We start from the raw sequence: 18,111 nt of genomic DNA on the forward strand, positions 1-18,111 counted from the left end.
AATTTTCAGTTACATTTCTTGACAGACACATACATACTCACAGTGGATTCTCTCTCTCTCTCCCTCTCAGACACACACATACACATGCCTGTCCTGGCCTCAGATATTGTCATACTGTATAGCACATATAATGTGATAACTGGAATAACACAACATGAAATGAAGAAATAAACTGAAAAGAAACACTTGAACAAGAGGAGCGTATAGAGAATTTATAGAGCTGATCTTGCAAAATGCATTTGGCACAACAAGTTCATTCAGAAAAAAAAGATGTTTTTGAGGCAAATAAGAGATGAGAATTTGATCTTTTTTGTTAGCAGTGGTTTTCACCTTGGAACTCTCCCATTGGTTCTATTTAGTCCCAGTTACTTTCCGATTGTTGAATCATGAAAAACAACCTTAACTAAGACAATTGAGGGCTTCAGTTCTTTAGATGTTGTTCTGATTTCTTTGTGACCTCCTGGATGAGTCATAAATACACTCTTGAAGTTGGTAGGCAGACACCTCCTAGGTGGTTCACCACTGTTTTCAAAGTTGTGGCTCTCACCATGGTTTGCTTCAGTAAAGCCTTAGAAGCCTTGGCTTCATAACCCTTTTCAGACTGACAATGTCAAGTTGTTTCTCAGCTGTTACTTTGAAACGTGCCACGATGTGTTGCTTTTTCAGATTTTTCTTTATTCTACTTTACTTTTTAAAACAGGTTCTATTTAAGTGATTCTTAGTAATCAGGCCTGGGTTGAAATATTGAACTCGCCTTTCTTAAAAACATGGCTTATCACAGTTATCACAGGCTTGGACACAGTGTGTGTTAAAATGAAACCAAGTAAAACAGTTCAAGATTAAAAACTAATTTACCTGTTCATTTGATGCCAGTTCCCTTCTTTCTCCGTATGTCACTACTTGCTGGTACTCACAGACATACACAGAAGATATTCTTCAAATATTCTGGTTTTTCCCACTTGAACTTCAGCTTTCAACAGTTCTGCACTTTGGCTTTCGTGTGAATGATTCATTGTATTTCAGCTTATTCAACAATTTGTTTTTGTTTTTTTTTTTACCAAAGATTCAGCAATTATAAAAAGTCAACTCAAACCATTTAGCTACCAGCATTTACACTGTATTTTCTCGAGGAGATGCATTCTGTAGTTTTTATATACCAGTTTCAGTTACTGTTGTTAATATGTTACCTGTAAGAATGAGAAGTTTTCTTAAAAATAATAACACTAATGTGCTATGTTATGTTATGTTAACAACAGTTACTGGACTTGTGGATTTATTTTGAGAACCCTAAGAGACTCTTATAGACAATAAAAATATTTTTTAAACATAGATGCAGACTCATGCAGAAATATTGATGAGTTTTTTATTTTTATTTTGTAGAGTGAGAACAAACAGATGGGAGTCTCAAAGTCAGTCAGTTTCTCTGGGTCTGACACGACAACACCACAGTTTTTTTTTTGAAGAAGCCCTTTTCTTTATTCTTTTTCTTTCTGATTATATGGCCTTCAGCTGGCTCAGACATGGATGGAGTTTGAGAAGAACATCTGACACTGGCAGGCTTTCAGAAAGAGGTTCTTTAACTGGTGGAACATCAGACATTGACAGGCTTTCAGAAGCAGGTTCTTTAACCAGAGGAACATCAGATACTGGAGGACTTTCAGAAGGATGATCTTCACTGGGAAGAACATCAGACTTTGGCAGAATTTCCAAAGGATTTTCTTCAACTGACGTAACGGCCATTGGCAGACTCTCAAAAGGAGGTTCTTCATTGGGAAGAACATCAGACATTGGTGGAGTTTCAAAAGAGGGCTTGAAAATCTTGGTTATGTGGTTCTTTGCTACATCAGCAATTGTAGTGAGCAGCACTGGTGCAAAGTTTCCAATGTTGGTGAGAAGAATTTCTGGTGGATATTTCTCTCTGATCTCCCTCAGGATGGTCTGGACCATGTTATCTTTGATATAGAGGGAGAAGATGGCCACTGCTGTAAGAGCTTTGGTGACAGAACCCAAAGTGGCCTTTGTGGCACTGGTGGAGAGTATCAGACTTTGGGAGGCCATGTTCAAGAGAGGGTGAGGAGGAAGCTCCCAGAAGCCCTGCAGGATGCAGGGAGCTACCTCTATCACCACTTCCTGAGCAGTTTGGAGCTATGCTCTACCTGCTGCTTCTCTTTAAGGATCTGAACATAATTTCTCACTATGCTGAGGAGTTAAGGTGTTCTGTAATAAAGTTAGAAGAATGATATTTTATAAATATTTAAAACATCACAGAAATATTGAAACACTGTAGCTGGACTACTAATAAATGTATGCCATGTGTGACCGACTGAAATTTAGGACGTATGGCCTCTGGAAATGCCTACACCTGAAACAGAAAACACATTTACAATGCATTTTTGTTTCAATGTTATGTGAACCTGATGTTATAAAACACTTGTGAGTTTTCTAGTCTTACCAGTTTTAGAAGAGGTTTGGGTTTTTTTTCTTAAAAATCCTCCAATTCAAACTCCCAAAGCCCTCAAAAGAACCCAAAACAGAGGTTTTTCTCTCAGCATTTACACTTCTTCACTAACACTCTCAGGTGTGATAGTCTGTAGGTGTCACAGTAAATCACTGCTCTCTGAGTGTCTCTGTGCTCTTCTCCACCAAAAAATCTCTCAGATCTTAAGCAGCGATGTGTGATAGGATTTTGTTTTGTCTAAGGCGCGCCATCATCAAAATAAAAGGAGACAATCACCAGCACACTCAGGTCCTCATATATTACCTGATATTTTATGTCAGTTTTTGTTTGGATGGCTCTGGGTCTTACCTGAGCCCTGTAGCCTACAAGATGCCAGCAGATCTTCACAGCTGTGTTGTAAATGGGTGTGTTGACACCTTTCGAAGAAATAAGAAGTTACTCATTGTTACTCGATTTTCAGTTTGTCAGCTTTTAAAATACATCAAATTATTTAAACTGTTGAAATGCATTAAAACAAAAACTGTCACTGTAGATTCCTCTACTTGCTTCCATTGAAATGTTGTTTTTGTATCACAGTTGGAAACAAAAAACTGTCAACAACAAAAACAACTCTCAAATGACCTGAAAACAAAGATTTTTCAACATCATGGTTTAGGGGAAGAATACAAAAAGCTATCTCAGAGATTTCAGCTGTCAGTTTCCACTGTGAGGAATATAGAGAGGAAATGGAAGACCACAGGCGCAGTTCTAGTTAAGGCCCGAAGTGTAAGGTCAAGAAAAATCTTAGATAAGCAGAGGAGAAGGATGGTGAGAACAGTCTTATGCTACGTTCACACTGCAGGCGAAACTGCATCAAATCCAACTTTTCTGACCCTATGCGACCCATATCCAATCATGGTATGACAGTTCGAACAGCACAGATCTGATATTTTCAAATCCGACCTAGCTCACTTTCGTATGTGGTACTGATTTCAATACATATCTGATGTTTTAGAAAGCGACTGCAGTTTGAATGGTCATGTTGCATTAAATCCGTCTTTTACGTCACTGACACAAGGCAGACGCTAATTATCAGCGCCGGAGAAGCCAAACGAGAAAGCATGGCGGCGGAAACTGGAGACAGAGCGACTCAATGGACAGAAACTGAGGTTTTGGACTTGATTAGCATATGGGGAGACAATTTTATTCAAGCTAAACTTGAACGGTCGTATCGTAACCGGGTTGTGTTTGAGTGCATTGACAGTGCGTTGTGTGTGACGTCTTCTTTTGCGCATGCGAACGCATTTGCTGTCACATTTTATTTGTAGTGTGAACAGGCAGACAAAAAAAATCGGCTTTGATCAAAAAATCAGAATTGAGCATTAAGACCTGCAGTGTGAACGTGGCCATAGTCAAGCCACAGACCAGCTCCAAAGACCTGCAACATTATCTTGCTGTAGATGATGTCACTGTGCATCGTTCAACTATTCAGCGCATTTTGCACAAGGAAGATGCTGTATGGGACAGTAATGCAGAAGAAGTCTTTTTGTCACAATGGGACTGAACGGACTCACGCGCAGGCTCTAGGTCTTGAAAGCACAAGAGTCTGTATTACAATACACCAGGTGATCTATTTACAAAGGTGAGAGAAAAGCCGGGCTCCGGGGGTCCACACATGAACGGGAAAGACACCGAAAGTCACACACACACTCCGTCCACTCCTCATGCTCCTCTTCACACTCCAATCACTCAGGTAACACAGGGGAGAGAGCAGGAACAAAAAAAGAAAATAAAAACATATGTAGCCATACTGAGCCGACCGGGTAGGCACAGGGACCCTGACAGTTTTCTGCGTACTTGCCACAAACAGAGTCGCTTAAGGTATGCTACAGCACATTTGGACAAGCCAGCTTCATTTTGGAATAAGGTGCTGTGGACTGATTAAAACTAAAATTGAATTATTTGGACATAACAAGAGGTGGTATGCATGGCGGAAACAACAGCATTCCAAGAAAAACACTTGCTGCCCTGCCTAATTTAGTTTAAGTAACTATTGCACACTTTCTGTAAATCCTATAAACTTAATTTCACTTCTCAGATATCATGGTGTTCATCTGCTATATGATGAAATGAAATTGCTGATCCAAACAACCAATGATTAATGAAGGAAAATCATGAAAATTATCAGAGGTGCCCACACTTTTGCATACCACTGTAGAGTATTTGGTACTTGTATGCATCAGGGGTATTAAAGAGAATAATTGTAATGTACAACATGAGACTTTCTAACAAATCAACTTTGACATTTTCACATTAGGTACTGAACTACCCATCATTAGAGACACAGAATTAAGCCCTGCTGAGCCTAAATAGCGGCCACCCTCAGGAGGTTCTGTGATTGGTTGTGCATCTTCAGTATGTGTACACATGCATGTAGTTGTAGCGCACCTCTTCAAGAGAGATGGGGTCATCAGCCACGTTTTAGATCTTCTCTTCAGTATCAGCACAAATGAAACCAAGTGTTTCAATTTAATAACTTGCATATACAGAAGGACCGCCACCAAACCATCCTATTCTCACTGCTCCTGCGTCTAAACATATTCTTACTGTGCTATTTAAAATGGGTTGGTGGCTAACTCCTGGCAACTGAGCCACAATGTTGAGTATCTGACTATTGCTTCAATAGTGTTTGGCCTTCCATTCATCTCTTGACACTCAGAAACAACTGATAAGCCATTCATCACTCTCTTTAACCTCCTAGGACCTGGCGTCCACAAATGTGGACATCACATTTTGGGTTGTCTAGACCAAAATACTACATTTTGCTCTACAAGGGCCTGATATCCACTTACGAGGACATCATACTGCCACTGTTCTATTGAAATTTTAAACAAATATGCTCATATCTGGATCTCATTTTTCTCAGAAACAAAAATTAGGTAAAAAAAAAAAATCTGATAATTCTTTGTTTTTACATTTATCAGGTGCCAATCAGCCCAAATATCAGAGAGAAATTAAAAATGCATGCGATGGAAGAGTTCGGGTCTTAGGAGGTTAGAACATATTAACTCTGTCTCTGAAGATGGCAACACATTCAAGCAATGCTAAATCTGCCATTTCATTACCTGCTTAACACTAAGTAGTCGGAATGTCTGTTCAATTTCTACTAATGAACCAGCTGTCCACTGTTTAATGTGTAATTCTGTAGTACGGCAAACTGGATTTGGAAAGAAAACATTTTCTATTTCGATGAGATACTCACTTTTGAGAGTTTAAATACTTTAATGCAAATTCATTTATAAAGTACATACATCTAATGTTTTAGCAGTTATTCTTTTATTTTTTTATTTTTAATGAGGGCAGTTATAACTTGTATTTATTTAAACCTGTGTTTAAATTTCACAAGAAAGCAAGGCCACCTTTTGTTCATTAGTATGGTCAGAGACTTCTACATTTCTTCAAGTACGAACACATTCGGGCACAAGAATGCTAATAAACCATGGATTTGTATATGAAGTGTCTGTACACTGTAAAAACTGTGACTAGAGGTTACTTAAAAAAACCTATGGCAACAAAGTGACACTTAATTTACTTAAGTAGATTTTAATTTCAAGTGATTTATGTAAAATTTAGATAAAATGTTAATTTAATTTCAACAAAAAACAATAATAGATATTATTGACATTGGCTTGTAAATATGTGTTGAATTTAGGGACAAAATCTCAAATTGAAGGTTAAAATTGCCTAATTGCAACAAAAAATTAGTTAATTTGAAATGAATCTCTGAGAAAAATTACTTTGAATTTACTAACGATCTGGCAAAGGTTTAGTAAAAATGACTAAAATATCCATTACAAAAAAATGTAAACTTTTTGTTTTTAATTAAAACTCAAATTGGATTCACTAATTTTCCAATTAAACTTTATAATTAATGACTGAATAGTAAGAGAAAATCAAATTAATTTAACTTCTTTTCTGAGTAAAATGAATCAATTTCACAAAGACAACATTCAAACAGTAATTGTTTTTATTGTGGAATATAAAACATATACAAAATTTATAATATAACATTTTTCTGATTAATTTAGATTGTATGCACTGAAATTCTTCACTAGTGCTTGGCCCAAAATAATAGGAAGAATAGGCCATAATTGAAAATACAGTTTCAGCCAACTTCTCGAGAATGTCAGTCTTTACTTTGGAGGTGGGCAGAAGATTTCCATTCTTTTTATACTCCTCGGTGGCTCTTTCCAGTTACATTTCAGTTTCATGTGCAGACTGTGGAATGGGGAACAGCTTTGGCCAGGGCTCACAACGTTCCGTGAACTTCTGCCTTTTGAGAATAATGGTGTCCTGAGAAGATGTGGTTTCAGCAGAGTCTGCATTGGATACAACTGGATTGGATAATGAGTCATAGTCAGTTGACAGTTGATCAGAGGGGCTGCCGAAAACTGGCAGGATGACCAGGGTGATGCCAACAACCTTCACAATGTCTTTGTCTTTTATCTGGTCACTTCTGCGAATAGTGAAGTAGTCCTGAAATTTTGGTTTAAAATACCGAAGACTTAGGTCGTTTGAAATCCCAAAGGTATCCTTCACAACACTTTGCAGCTCCTCTACTGTTGGTGGGATCCCTGATGGAAGAACCAACTTCTCCATTTGGTCATCAGTGATTACATGGAGCTCTATCTCGTTCAACCAAGAATAAAATGTAAATGGACAAAGTTAAGTTAGATTAAGTAGGGTCAACTTTGTCATTTTCTGCTGCTTCAATTTCAAAACTAGTAGTTTAATTCAATACAATCATCCATCAAAACCTATTCAAAATGCATAGTCTACATACTGATCAGCTGAATTTAAGTTGAGGGATCTTCCAACAATTGAAAAGTACACAACATTAATAACAATCGCACTCTCCAAAGTAAAAATTTTACACACACAAATTGTTAAAGACAAATTTGAATTAAGATGGATTTGTGGGCACGCACTTTTATAAACAGAGTCCAATGTCCTTTTGACAGGCAAGACCAAAGTGGAGATTTTTGGCCAAAATGCACAGTATCATCTTTGAAACCAAACATGGTATCAAACAAGTTCTAATCTACAGTATTTGTTAGGTTAGGACTTCATTGGGAATTTAAATATCTTAGTGCAGTATCCTTATTTCTCTAAATCTAGATATTTTATAAAACTTTGTAGCACATGAGAACCACTTAGGCATTAATGGAAAATGATTGATACATTTATCACTTACCTTGCCGGTAAATTAACTTCCAATAAAAATGGCCACAATGAATAGTATAATCTTAGCTCTTAAATCTGAAGAACTCTCCAGGCCGCCACATTTCTGCTGCTGAAAAGCATAGTAGCTCATTTGATTGTAATTTGAGTCTGTTTTCTTTGATTTTACTCAACAGGGAATGAGAGACCCAACCCAGTCAATAAATGTATACTGAGTCACCAGAATGTGTGCTTAAGTAAATAACATTGAAGAATATTGTCACGGACCCGGTTCCGGGGACTCGGGGTTCGTGAACAGTATGGACCATTATTGTTATTGTTGTTATTGTTATTATTATTGTTATTAGTGTATTGGATGTATGTTTGCTGCACTGTGCTCTTGTGTTCCATGCTGGTGTGTGGGTGTGGGTGTCTGCGGGTGTGACTGAAGGATGAAGGACAGCCACCTGCAGGCCTGATGGGCGTGGCCCTGCGGGCTGCCGGTCACGCCTGGGTTCTCACACACCTGCTTCTGATCGGGCTCGTCGGGGGAGCTACTTAACAGAGCGATGGAGCTTCCTCCGGCGCAGGATCGTTGAGTTAGACTCCATGTCAGTGTCTCAAGTACTGTTAAGTGTATGCCTGCTGGAGTTGGTGCCATAACGGCTGCGTCTGTTGTTTTTTCCTCAGGAGAGCGGAACACGGGACTGCAGGACGCACAGGGTGTGCGTAGGCACAGGGGCAGAGAGCACGGAATACCAGCACTTGGGAGAAGGCACAACACAGGAGTTGAGGGAGCACTCTGGAGACTTATTGCGTGGTGTACATTTACCCCCACTGTAAATAGATGCACTGTTCATTGCACTAAGTCCAGCATTTGGGTCCTTTTCTCCAACATCCCCCACGGTCTGCCACCCAGACCGTGACAAATATTTGGTATTAGGAAGTGGCTGATGATGGGTGCTGTTGATATGTTTGCAGCTCTGTAAATGAAATGGTTGAGCTGTAACCCCAGTGGATTTTTTCTCTTGCACACAAAAACAGAACTAAAAAAATGCACCCTTTTAAGACCCATCTGCTGTAGGCTTCACCGTGGTTTTAATCAGGTGGAGGTTGGATAATTGGCTTCTAAGCATCTTTTTTTCTTTCTTTTTTTGTTTGTTAAGTGCCTGTCAGGCTCTGAACATAACTTTATAACCAACATCAAAGCAAGTCCTTCACTGGGACTGTCGGGTGTCTTGAGCACAAACACATCTACATAAACACATTCTCTTTGATGCGACAAAGGCTGGAGGAGAGAAGTGTGAAGAAGTCAAGTGAGTTTACATGCTGTTCATGGTGAGGAGCAGAGAAGGAAGAGAGTTGCCTCTCCAAGGAGGAAGTATGCCCATCAAAAAGGTCCAACATCAATCACCCTGACAAAGTACTCAATACAGAGAGGAACAGAGAAGACCAGAGGATCTAGTTAAAAAGGATATGCTTCTGAATGTGAATATTGTCACACAGCCAGTCTGACTGGATCTGTGGAGAAGCAATGCACAAGCTGTAATAACAAGCAAATGCCGAGAATAGTACCGCCACTCGAGAGGCAACTGTGAGATAACAAGTCACTGCGCTTATCAGGGAAGGTCAATTTAGGCGCAAACTAGTGTTTAAAGTAGCAGCCGTGCCAGGCAAAAAAGAAAATACAGAGAGGGGACGATAACTCACTCACCTTCGTTTAAACATCAGAGGGAGGAAAAAAACGGCAGATCACTTTTGGCTGATGCAAGCATAAGAAAAATTTCAAGCGGAGATCGCTATGCTATGGGAGAAACTATGGGCAGCAGGACAACATTTGTTGTAGGCAAAGGAAACATAACTTCAGGGTCATTGATGGCTGCTCTTTCTTCACTAAGCCTAAAAACAAAGGATCACTGGGATGGAACATAATCCTCTCCTCTAGGCTGGAGCCTATCCCAGCTGTCTTAGGGTAACCACCCTGGACAAGTCACCAGTCTGTCACAGGGCTAATGTAGAGAGATGGACAATAATTTACAATCACATTCACACCTATGGGCAATTTAGAATCACAAACTAACCTAACCCCTCTGTATCCCACTGAACTGTGTTAAATACATTTTAAAATCTGTTTTTAATGAAAAAATATCATTACGTCAATTCTTTATAGCCTATAGCACATTTAAACAACTGAAGCTGACTCAAAGTCCTTCAGAGACAGACACATTTACATTCCAGGTCTCTAAAAGAATAAAGTATGGATATATAAGAATACTGTGTTAACTAAAGTGTGTTAACTGATTATTGTGAGTAGTTAAACTCACAACACCTTTGAGTTGGCACTCATTAATATATATTCAGAATTTGGCAAGTGTATTATGATTCAGCTCATAAATCATGATACACTGTTCTGCCCTACATAAGCTCCCTTTATAGGTTAAAAGTATCGGTATAAGTTTTAGTATTAGCAATACTTGCAAGCAGAAGGTTTCTGCAAGTATAAGCCACCCTTATTTCTATAGGTAGAAGAATCCAAAGAATCCACTATGTCAGCCAATCAAAATCATACAGTAATGTAAGGAAATTGGTCGAAGAAGGTAAAGTTTTGTTTCCTACTTGGATTTGTTTTGTGTGGGTTTCTTTTTTGTTTGTTTTTTGCTATTTTTTCGTTTGTTTTGCCAATATCTTTTCATAATATGTGAAAATGAGAAAAAAAAAAACTTCAGTCATTTATTTCAGTCATACCAAAAGAGGTCAAAGTGTTTCTCTTATTTTTAAGGTAAAGTCAAAAGCAGTGACTCCATAAGGTTACAGTCATCTCGTTCTTTCGGTCACTACCCACAGCTTGTGACCATAGGTGAGGGTAGGGGCGTAGATCGACCGGTAAATTGAGAGCTTCGCTTTTACACTCAGCTCTCTCTCGGTGACAAAGGGCTGCCCTGGCGGAGCCCATCACCCACCAGGAACAAGTCAGACTTATTGCTGGCTATGCAGAACAAGGTCTTGCAATGGTCGTACAAGGACTAAATGGCCCGTAGCAATGGGCCAGACACCACATACTCCCGGAGCACTCCCCACAGGACGCCCTGAGGGACACGGTCGAATGCTTTCTCCAAGTCCACAAAGCCCATGTAGACTGGTTGGGCAAACTCCCATGCACCCTCAAGTATCCTCGAGAGGATAAAGAGCTGGTCCAGTGTTCCACGACCAGGACGAAAACCGCATTGTTCCTCCTGTATCCGAGGTTCGACTAATGGACGGACTCTCCTCTCCAGCACCCTGGCATAGACTTTCCCAGGGAGGCTGAGGAGTGTGGTTCCCCTGTAGTTGGAAGACACCTTCTAGTCCCCTTTCTTAAAGATGGGGACCACCACCCCGGTCTGCCAGTCCAGGGGTATTGCCCCTGATCTCCATGCAACATTGCAGACGTGTCAACCAAGATAGCCCTACAACATCCAGAACTCGGGGCGGACCTTGTCCACCCAAGGGGCTCTGCCACCACGGAGTTGTTTAACTGCCTCAGTGACCTCGCCCCCAGAGATTGGCGGTTCATCCCCTTCGCCCCCAGACTCTGCTTCTGCCACGGAAGACATGCCAGTGGGACTGAGGAGATCCTTGAAGTATTCCTTCCACTGCCTGACAATTTTCTCAGTCAAAGTCAACAGCACACCACCCGCACTATACACAGTGAAGGTAGAACACCGCTTTCCCCTCCTGAGTCACCTGACGGTTTGCCAGAATCTCTTCGATGCAATCTGAAAGTCTTTTTCCATGGCCTCTCCAACTCCTCCCACACCCGAGTTTTTGCTTCCGCCACTGCCCGCACCGCATTCCACATGGTCTGTCAGTACCTATCAGCTGCCTCTGGAGTCCCACAGGCTAACCAAGCCCGGTAGGACTCCTTCAGCTTGGTGGCTCCCCTCACCTCTGGTGTCCACCATTTGGTTCGGGGATTACCACCAGGACAGGCACCAAGTACCTTGCGACTGCAGCTCAGTGCAGTGGCTTCGGCAACGGAGGTGCTGAACATGGTCCATTCGGACTCAGGCTACGTCCACACGTACACGGGTATAATCCTGTCCACACGTAAAGGCAGAAATGAAGGAAAACGCTGCTAGGAACATACCAAAGCAACAGGTAGCGATATATTCCTAACCGTGCAGAAATGTTGGCCAATCAGAAGTCTAGAAGCCTCGGTGGGAAAAAGTAAACAAAGCTGGGGCATTGAAGCAGAACCGAGTCGTATGTGTGGAGGGACAGTAACTGTGTGTGTATATGTAAGCATTTAAACACTGCAGAGAGTAGAATTAACAGTAATAGTATTGTAATAGTCCCTACCCTCACCTATGGCCACGAGCTGTGGGTAGTGACCGAAAGAACGAGATCGCGGATACAAGCGGCAGAAATGAGCTTCCTCCGAAGGGTGGCTGGCCTCTCCCTTAGAGATAGGGTGAGAAGTTCGGCCATCCGGGAGGGGCTCAGAGTAGAGCAGCTGCTGCTCCACATCGAAAGGAGCCAGCTGAGGTGGTTCGGGCATCTGACAAGGATGCCCCCTGGGCGCCTCCTGGGTGAGGTGTTCCAGGCATGTCCCACCGGGAGGAGGCCCTGGGGCAGACCCAGGACATGCTGGAGAGATTATATCTCTCGGCTGGCCTGGGAACGCCTTGGTATTCCCCCGGATAAGCTGGAGGAGGTGGCTGGGGAGAGGGAGGTCTGGGCCTCTTTGCTTAGGCTGCTGCCCCCGCGACCCGGCCCCGGACAAAGCGGATGAAGATGGATGGATGGATGGATGGAGTATTGTAGAAATTAATTTCACCGACACAATAACGTGGCGCACAGTGTGACGTCAAAAAATGCGCACACCTTTGACACTGCGTTTTCTCTGTTTTTCTCGTCCACACATAAACGCAAAAACAGAGTTTTCAAAAATATCCACCCTGGCTGGAGTTTTTAAAAATCTCTGTTTTCAGTGACCAAAAACACTGTTTACGTGTGGACGAAAGGTGCAAACGCATAGAAAAATCTGCGTTTTCAAAAATACCCGGGTACGTGTGGACGTAGCCTCAATGTCCCCAGTCTCCCTCGGAATGCTGTTGAAGCTCTGCCGGAGGTGTGAATTGAAGATCTCGCGGACCAGGGCCTCTGCTAGACGTTCCCAGCACACTCTCACTGTACGTTTGAGCGTGCCAGTTCTGTCCAGCGTCCTCCCTCACCACCTGATCCAACTCACCAGTTGACAGCTCAGCCCCTCTCTTTACCCGAGTGTCCAAAACATATGGCCTCAGGTCTGGTGATACGATTACAAAATCGATCATTGACCTGTGGCCTAGAGTGTCCTGGTGTCACATGCACTTATGGACACTCTTATGTTCGAACATGGTGTTCGTTATGGCCAAACTGCGGTTTGCACAGAAGTCCAATAAAAAAAAAAAAAACACCTCTCGGGTTCAGACCTGGAAGTCACGCCCTTCCAGGTCTCAGTGTCGTTGCACTCTGAACTGCCACTCGGTGCAAAAGCACAGATGACAGTCAGGACCCGTTCCCTGACCTGAAGGTGAAGGGAAACCCCAACATACCAGTTGTGATTTGGTGCTGTATAAATAAAATTGAATTGAATATAACTAGGCATTGTACAGCTTAGATGATTGAATGAGAGGGTTTCTGCTCATACAACAGAACTGCCAGATCAGGCCTTCAGGTTGGGGCAGATTTGCTCTTACTTCACATCACTTTTGATGGATTTAAAGAAAACCTGTCTGGGACCTGACCAGGTCTAATAGCCGAACCGGCAACCTTCCGGTTACAAGACAAACTGCCAACTCTTTGAGCCACGATCGCCCCTAGTTTACTCTGTCAGGTAGCCATATCCAAGTTTTTAGCAAGCCCTCACAAGTCTAAAGAAAGCCTGAGACCTACAGGATGGAGATGATTTTTGAAAACCCTATCAGATTTAAAAATTACACTTTCCAAAATGAGTAACGTGGCCACTGGTCAGGACATTATGGATCTTAAACACTCTGGCAACATGTCACGGGGTGAAACGGGACAAGTTATTTGGAGTTTTTACTGTGCATGTTTTGCGATGTTTTATCTGTTTAATATTTTAATATTGTATATCGGGTTTGTTTGTATGAGTTCTATTGCATGTTTTTATCTTATTTAATTGAACAACTGTCCTGTAAAGACTCCACCCCTATCTGATTACTAACTTGATTTCACCTGAGAGGTACCAGAGAGGCCAATAAGAGGGCTGGGTAGACGACAGAAAGGAGCACTTTTTGAGGACGAGTGAGGAAGGAAAGCTTGGCTTTGAGGAGTTGCGCTCGAAGGCTAGAGGCTGAGCGCCTCGGCTTCGGGCTGGAGGCTCGAAGCGGAAGGGACGAAAGAGAGTGACCGGAGTGACTGAGAAGCCGAGCCAGAGATATGGAGAGAAGGCTTGGGCTGTAGAGCTGTGATTGACGGCTGCACTTGAAGGCTAGAGGCTGAGGGCCTCGGCTTCGGGCTGGAGGCTCGAGACGGATGAGACCGGGAAGGGCACCAGCGCGAAGAGGACCAGCGCACAGAGTGCCAGTGCACAGAGGGCCAGCGCGCAGATCGCCAGCGGGGAGTGACAACACCAGCGGGGAGAGTGGAGACAGCACCAGCGGAAGGCACGAGACGGCTGTGCCGATTTGCAGTTTTAAAGAAGCGGCGGGCGGAGTTGAGAGCTCTGCCCACCCGGGGTAAGTCTCTGACTTATCCCTTTCATTGAAATAAAACTGTCTAGAAGAATAGTGACTGCCGCTCCTCCCTTTCTCCAGCATATCGGGACGCGAATGCGGAAAGGAAGGAGAGGACTCCGCTGGGTTTCCCTTTTTATACTACTTCGCCGGATTTCTTAGCTCCCTGGGACTTTTAGGTCGTGGCGCAGGCCACTGGACTTTTAATGTTGTGTTTTATTGATTTTTATTGTGTTACCCCTTGGCCAAGGTTGTTTTAATTCATTTTACATTTTTAACTATTTAAATATAATAAATTATATTTTAATTATACAGTTTTTAATGTGTGCTTTCCCTTGGCGGCTCCACTGCTCAATCCGGTTGGAGGAAGATTTTCTTCCTTCGCACAAAACCCACTGTGGAAGTAAAACCAGCCTTCCGCCTCCGTTACAAACACATCAGAGGAGGACGGGTTACAGCGGATGTCATCATCAGAAGACCTCTGTTTTGAAAAAAAAGGAAGAAAAGAAGAAAGATACTCCTCTATCACCTTGTTGGTTAAAATTCTGATGAAAAATGCAATATCTCCAATAAAGAATTGTTTCTATATGAAGCTTAGATCTGTAGTCACTCATCTGCCAGTTTTCCTGGTTGTTCGGCTGCTAGTCTATTTTCTACTTCACTGTTTGCCATGCTGTCATCATTACTCTAGTCCAATCACCTTCTTGCCTGCCATTTTAAGCCAATCAGCCACCACTCTGCATGGTTTAAATCTGTGGTCTCTGTTATTCTCCTCTCAGAATCGCATTAGTGCAAAAACAAACAAACAAACTCCTCCTCATCTCCACCTCAGAGACATGTTAGCTGGACCCAACCGAGCCTTACTCTTCATCCTACCACGATGGACCATCAGATAAATTACTTCTGTATCCCAAAAAATTGATTCTGTTGATCTGGATGCAGCGTTTTCAGTGGGAGAAACGTTTCGTCACTCATCCAAGTGACTTCTCCAGTCTTTTTTAGGATTTCCTTACCTGGATGATTGAGCATGCAACAAGACATTACTTGTCTATGTCCAGTTCATTCAAATGATCTCTCCTTATTGAATTAAAGTTACCTTTTTGTTGTTTGGATGGTTTTGTACACCGAAAAAACAATACATAAAGGTTTCATTCCACTGTGTAAATAAAAATTGCAAATACTCATGTTATTCACATAGTTTTTCAGCTATGTACACCATATAAAATCATTTTTTCAGATCAGTTATGATAATGTGCAAATGTACCAAGGGGCAAACCTGGCACTTCTATTTTTCAGTGTACCCGAACATGATTACCACTCTGTGGGAGATAAATTATCGATCTACAGAGGCTGTAGAGCTGCTGTAGCTCTTCATTAGTAGAGAAAAGAAGCAAGCAAAATCTCTATGTCCGTTGTTGCGTGATTGCACCGATGGGGAAAATTGGTAAAAGATGGAACAGCTCGATATGCAAATCTGGAGGCTAGACTGTCCCCTTCACAGCTACCTTCCAGCTGCTGTGGCATTTGAAAGACCTGGTCAATGTAGGCTCGATAATGGCTCTATAGGAATTATTTGTGCTAGCCTGTGTATTAATCCGCCACTTAGAGTGGTGGCAAACTGTGCAAAAATTGTATCAAGGGGATAACTGATAACAGCTACAGGAGCGTCAATGGCCAGATCAGAACCTTTACCATTGTTTTTTTTAAACCTTAAACTCAAAGTGTCATTCAAGTCCAAATAGTGTTACCAGGCATGAAAAAATCCAAGGATCCCCTGTTGGTCATAGCCAAAATCGGGTGGACCTCAGGATAACAGACAAAAACAAAAAACCTGTTTCTGGGGACAGATATTATAGTGGCTCTATGTAAGGTGTAAACATCTTGCCCAACAGGAAGTTTTTAATCATTTCAATTTTTATCTTATTCACAGTTTCATTCTGTACACCTGTAAGAAGCTTTCTAAATCCTCCATCTGGATGACCACCCATCCTCTTCCACTTATTCTTATCAGGGTCACAGGGACTGGAGCCTATCCCAGCTACCATAGGACGAGAGGCGGGGCTACACCCTGGACAGGTCCCCATAGTGATGCAGGGCTAACACAGAGAGACAGACAACCATTTGCACTTACCCAGAGAGAGAGAGCCTTTGCATTATTTTTTTGCATAAGAAGTTTTTCTGCAATCCATGATCCTAAAAAGTTACAGTTAACCATGTCAACAACTCATTATCAAACCATCAATTTCTTCAAGAAAACTCTATACAAACCTACCAACTATACAAACCTACTCTCCTAACCACAGCTTGTACTTCTCCAAAAAACATTTATCATTGTTACCTTTGAAATACTAGTTTCTAATTCAAAAAGAGCTTGTTCTATGTCTTTGACACCTGCCAGCTCAAAAAGATCAACTTTGACTGCTACTCTCTGTCAAGATGGCAAGAGGAAATTTCCTCTCAGAATTTCAAGCAGAGCAGTCAGAGTTTCTGAATTGTTGCAATAGTAACATATTTTGTTGTTGGATCGATGAGCCTATGAGGAGCCCACTGTGGTATTCTCAGGCCTCAAGAAAATGAATAAGGAAATGTTTTCCTTTCCTACTGGTATGCAAAATCTCCAGTTGTCCAATTTTAACTTTTTAGCTGCTAACATCCATCCATCCATCCATCTTCATCCGCTTTATCCGGGGCCGGGTCGCGGGGGCAACAGCCTAAGCAAAGAGGCCCAGACCTCCCTCTCCCCAGCCACCTCCTCCAGCTTATCCGGGGGAATACCAAGGCGTTCCCAGGCCAGCCGAGAGATATAATCTCTCCAGCGTGTCCTGGGTCTGCCCCGGGGCCTCCTCCCGGTGGGACATGCCTGGAACACCTCACCCAGGAGGCGCCCAGGGGGTTAGCAGCTAGCAGTAACTGCTAACATAACTGCTAGCTGCTAACATGTTAGCAGTTAAAACCATTGTCCAGTTTTAACTGGACAACACTTCAGAAATGTCATGCAGAGAGATGTATAACTGCATGACATAAGGAGAGGTCACTGGACTTTTTTTATCAACTATAGTAACCTGCCCTTCACAGCCCTCCGAGTATGTGCACTGTTTGTACTAAGATGTCAGTAAGAAACATGGTGACCCATTATGAGACAGCAGTGCACTTTTCACAATGTGAGTGGCAATGTGTTTTCTTGCTGTGCTTCATGTCTCCTCCTCTGATGAGCGGAGATTATTCGTTCCTCACGGGAGCCGCACCTGAGGCTGATGATCACGGCAGTACTTAAGACCAGCAATCACAACTGCCCCTTCCCAGAGCGTCAGTGTTGGGCACTCATGTTTATTGCTCTTGCTAATATTCGTACTAACCTTGTTTCTCTGGCTCCAGACAAGTCCACGGATCACATTCTCAGTCTGTCTGCAGTCAACCTCCGTCTGGTCGTTCCAGCAGTCAATTCCACCACAGCTCAGGTACAGATTCGCCACTGTCTTCCACCTGCCTGCCTCCCTGTCACACCATCAGGACCAACTCCCTCATGGACTCACGTGGGCCTCGCCTCCCATACTAGTAAACATCCACCTGCTGAGTTGAGGCTCGGGTTTGAAATTCATGGTTTTCAGGGTTTTTATCGGTCTTTAGCATTTCTTTTTTTTTTAATCGTTAACTCAGTTTCTCTGGGTCTCTGTGTTACGAATAAATGTTAAACTTTATTTTGGTACCGGTACTGGTTTTATTTTGTTGTAATCA

At 42.3% G+C, this 18,111-nt stretch overlaps 1 protein-coding gene across 1 annotated transcript; it reads right to left on the reverse strand.

Annotated features, from left to right (window-relative positions):
- Positions 1–1,457: 1,457 nt before the first annotated feature.
- LOC113014764 (early nodulin-75-like) lies at positions 1,458–17,755 on the reverse strand. The gene is made up of 3 exons (XM_026156496.1): positions 17,733–17,755; positions 2,807–2,874; positions 1,458–1,952 (listed from the first exon to the last, which is right to left on the reverse strand). Exon 3 carries the CDS (start codon positions 1,945–1,947, stop codon positions 1,495–1,497), a length of 453 nt encoding a protein of 150 aa, XP_026012281.1. The 5' UTR covers positions 1,948–1,952; positions 2,807–2,874; positions 17,733–17,755; the 3' UTR covers positions 1,458–1,494.
- Between the last annotated feature and the right edge of the window lie 356 nt (positions 17,756–18,111).

Source organism: Astatotilapia calliptera, chromosome 22 (genome assembly GCF_900246225.1).
Source record: "Astatotilapia calliptera chromosome 22, fAstCal1.2, whole genome shotgun sequence".
NCBI classification, from domain to species: Eukaryota; Metazoa; Chordata; class Actinopteri; order Cichliformes; family Cichlidae; genus Astatotilapia; species Astatotilapia calliptera.